The 4,563-nt window shown below is 35.7% G+C and overlaps 1 protein-coding gene across 1 annotated transcript; it reads right to left on the bottom strand.

Moving 5' to 3' along the window:
• Nucleotides 1-1,820: 1,820 nt before the first annotated feature.
• Nucleotides 1,821-3,586, bottom strand: LOC137086037 (uncharacterized). The gene is made up of 6 exons (XM_067451981.1): nt 3,360-3,586; nt 2,909-3,250; nt 2,482-2,817; nt 2,225-2,332; nt 2,100-2,122; nt 1,821-2,008 (listed from the first exon to the last, which is right to left on the bottom strand). The coding sequence occupies exons 1-6, from the start codon at nt 3,523-3,525 to the stop codon at nt 1,886-1,888; spliced, it is 1,098 nt and encodes a 365-aa protein (XP_067308082.1). The 5' UTR covers nt 3,526-3,586; the 3' UTR covers nt 1,821-1,885.
• Nucleotides 3,587-4,563: the final 977 nt, after the last annotated feature.

Below are 4,563 nucleotides of genomic sequence, written 5' to 3'. Positions count from 1 at the left end.
CCACGCCCTTAATTATGCAGACCTTTAATATGGTCTTGATATGATTTAAATGGGTGAGATATAACAATACCATCTTTTTGAGGTAAACACTTCACAATATCTCTATTTACACATCACGGTAATTAATATGATTAGTCTTTTTATTGCCTGCGTTATCAAACAGCTAATAATGTGTTGCTCTGCTGTTAAAATATACTGGCATAACCACCTGGCTTCTCTTGACTCGACTGCTTCAGAGCGGCCATAGTTAAAAATGATAGGCTAAAGCCCACCAGTACATTTACCGTGATTGGTTAGGCAGATTGTGACATAAAAAAACAGTGATTTCAAATCACATTTTTGAGACTTTAGATCATTGCCGTTTGAAAGAGAAAATACTCGTGGCAATGGTGTTGACTTATGAATCTGCACATGGTTTGTCTTAAAGCATATTAAAAAAACAACACATAGACATTTAAACAACAATACAAACTTGATTTTCACCACAGGAGGACTTTAAATGGCATCCAGTTTATTAGCAACACAGCACATGAGCACAATTTCAGCCTTTGCACCCATAGGTGTCTGATCCCTGCTGGAAAAAAAAAAAGCTAAAACCAGCCTAGGCTGTTTCTTGGTTGGTTTAAGCTGGTCTCCCAGGCTGGCCAAGATGGTGTTTAGCTGGTTTTAGCTGGTATCCCAGCTTCAACACTGCCTATGACTGCTAGCAACACAGCACATGAGTGTGAATCCTGCGATATCTGGCTTTGATCTCGTAGGTGTCTGATCCGATACGAGAAGAGAGAAGTGTCCGTAACTGCGCATTTTTCGATCCCCTCACTGAAGCCTCATGCTCTCACTTAAATTTAATGCAAGGGACATCTCAAATGAGCCGAACAAGACGAAGGGAAGTTAGCGAGGGAAGGGCATACACATTTTGACTTAAACTCAGCCCTGGTTTCATACCAGTGATGTACAACCACAAGTTGGCAGTAGAGACCATGTGTTAAATTCAGCATTCAGCAAGTTCCTCTTTAAAGAATTCTTGATAAAAGACTTTATAACGAAATGCTAATGCGAACAAATATTTTGCCAGGGAACTATACCTTATTAATGCACCAGGATCCATTATTTGAGTTATGCAACACATAAACGGGCTATTCATTTAGTAGATGCAAATGAAGCATAGCCTATACACACGTGATTCATAAGGAAACTGTAAAAAGTAACATTTCATAACACAAAAGTTCCAAAGTTGCCCAAAAATAACTAAAAAAAAGTCTAAAAAATGTATATTCATTAAATCACAAAAATATAAATGAGCACACAAACACACTGTAAAAAAATACATCTTTAAAATAGAAAAAGTACTGGCAGCTCATTAGCCGGACATCATCCAGTCATTTTACAGACATTTCCTAAAACACAACAAAATACAGAAAAAACACCTGTAAAAATTATATACAGACAATGTTAAAATTATACACATTGTGCCCTAATTTTAGAGGGTACCTAACAAATTCATAGAGCCGAGCTATCTAACAATACACAGTACTAAGGTAAAACACTTTAACATAAATACATTCAAATATGGCCACAGAGAGCTATCATGCAATCCATATTTTGATGACATTATTATATAATGTTATTTGAGGTTACATTTTTAGAACACTTCATTTTAACACTTATACTTGAAATAAAGGACATGGTTCTTACAGACATTATAGATGTTCTGTTCAAGGGAAAAAAAAACTATTAAAAAAACATTAATAAAATCAATAAACTTATTAAATAGTGTATTAATAACCAAAATTATTTAAGCAAATTATATTGACCTCAAATATGTAGTTCTAAGATGATGATGAAAACATTAAAGCAGTTAAACACTCATCTAAACCTCTGGATGTCACGGCTGTGATCTGACCTGAGCGTACAGAGACTGATCCTCAATGATCTTTGATTTGGTCCTTCTAGTGTTCAGAGGTTTCTGACCAAAACTAATGGATGCATAATTCATGCTGTCTTCATTCTGATATCAAGAGAGAAAAGAAACTCCAGTTATGAGAGGAAAATACGCATGATGTGGCATAATATACAGCAAAAGATAACTGTGTACTTACTTGATTCTCTTGAGGTGCGGGCACTTTGGGAAATTAAGAAACGTCTTATTATTATAAATAGCAGTCGTTGTTTTAAATTTTTATAAAAAATTGCATTACCATAAAAATTATTTAGAAAGTCTTACCTTTATTCTGACCCCTGCATAGTTTTATTCCCATAAAAACAACAAGAGCCAAAAATATGATGTTTGAAATTCCAAGAGCAAGAAGAGTCTGATTCCCATCACCACTCTCTGAAACAAGAGTCATTTTATTTTCTTAGAAATTATTTTTAGATATGTTTGTTATCATGTAAATTAATCACATGCTTTCCCAGAGAGATAAAATATTTCAACATTTCAAGCCATACATTTGTATTTCACACGTTACATAGCTTACTTACCTCTTATATTTATTTCAGTTCCTTTTCCAAACAGTATCTGTCCACACGCGGCCACAGCGCAGTAGTAAATCCCAGCATCAGAGTGACTGATGTTGCTCTTGAGGAGATTGTAGACGCAGCTCTGCATTTGAGACTCACTGCTGTTCTTACACTGACCGTTTCTCTCTCCTTTGGTGTAAAGGACATGAGAGTCTCCCAAGCTTTGTCTGAACCAGTAGACGCTGTGTTCTCCAGCACAACTCTTACTGAAGATGCTGCACTGCAAATCCACAGAATCCCCTGGATGAAGCGCATCTATCACAGACTGATGAAGAGTTGTGTGTGCTACGGCTGCATCTTGACAAAGGGACATAAAAGGGACACTTCATAGAAAACACAAGTCAACACAATCCTCACAAAACAAAAACTGACAAGCAAGAAAACATACCTCTGACAATTAATCTAGTGCCCACTCCCATTCCAATTTTCCAATTGGATGCGACTACACAGTAATATGTGGCTGAGTCTGAAGGATTTGACTTTAAAATGGTCAGATTAAAACTATTATCTCCTTTGATAATATTAAAATGATCTTGTTTCTCAAAGTCCTTATTCCACCTGGGTTGTTTAAAATGTAAAGACACAATTTGTACAGATTTTCCACCATCCGTCTGTTTAAACCATGCTGTTGACTCCAGAAACTGTGAATAGTTGCAAGTAAGATATACATCCTCTCCAGCTTGAACTATTATTAAATCTTCCTGAACAACATCCACATCAGAGGAGCAGACTGCAAAATAAAGCACACATTAGATAACTTTAGAGTTGAATGTGTTATATAGTGTTAAACAGGTGAGTTGTTTAAATTTAAAAAGCATAAACATTTTTGGTATATTTACATATTGTCGAGGAAAGCAAAAGAATGAAGTAATATCTCATGACCGGTCGTCTTCCAAAATTATCCTGAGGCTTTGAAATCCCCCGAGAAAGCAAACGACTGAGCACACCACCACACATGATAAAGAATAAGGGTAGATCACTAGAGTGTGTCATGCATGTGTCCATCAACCTCTGCTACAGTCAACTGAGGCACGTACACTGTCACCTTAACTTTTCCGTTGCCACATCAAAATAGCTAGAAAAAACATTGAACCTAAACATCTTTCCGTTGTTCCAAAAGACCGCTCATTTATTAAGAAATGTACTCTACATACTGCTTAGTTACCCAGTTTTTACAAACTAAAGTTGGCCTCTCTGAAAACGGTTTAATATGTCATTTTATTGCTACTAAAAATGGATTATGTGGTTTGACACAGAAAAAAGCAGGAAATAAGTTGTTTCAAAGAAGCATGCAACCTGAAAACAACCCCTTTAAGAGTCTCATATAATCGTGAATGATTCAATAAGCCTACCGATTATGAGCATCCAAGATATTTTAAATTCTATTGATTTAATTTAGGGAAATATTCAATTAAATATTTTTTTTTTAATCAAGACTATGGCAGATATCTAGGCATGATCAGGTTTATCTATATACTGGATTGATTAATGATTTATGCATGCATACCTGATTTATGTTTGCACACGAAGTTCTTAAAAATTGGTCCCAATGCACAATGTAGTGATAATGAAATCTTTGTTAATTTTTCACAGAGGTTTTAGCCGTATTTTGAATTAAGCATGAGATCGTATTGTGTTTTGGGGTTAATAGAAAATATCTGCAAACTTTAAACTTAAAGTTAGGGTAGGCTATTTTTTTATCAAACACTTTGAGTTATACTGCTATACTGAATCTCTCTTCACATACTGATAGCAATTAATAATAGAAGTGCTCTAAATATTAAAACACAAGCATATATAATCTGTGGAAATATCATGACCCAAAAAATGGTCGCACCTGCCTGTCAACATATGTATTTCCATACCTCCTCCGCACATCAGCTCATTGTAGAGACAGTCACAGGGTGCCATAAACAAACAACAGACCCTTTGTACTGTTCCTCCTTAACCAAAACAATGATCTTGTGCTGCGTTCACACCATGTCATAATTACCGTGATTAAGAGATGGCAACCGGTGACGTTCTACCTGAAGATGTTCAAGT

This window comes from Pseudorasbora parva, chromosome 1 (genome assembly GCF_024679245.1).
Source record: "Pseudorasbora parva isolate DD20220531a chromosome 1, ASM2467924v1, whole genome shotgun sequence".
In the NCBI taxonomy this organism is placed as follows: domain Eukaryota; kingdom Metazoa; phylum Chordata; class Actinopteri; order Cypriniformes; family Gobionidae; genus Pseudorasbora; species Pseudorasbora parva.
Note: the sequence above shows the minus strand (reverse complement) of the source record. Positions and strands in the feature narration are given on the sequence as shown.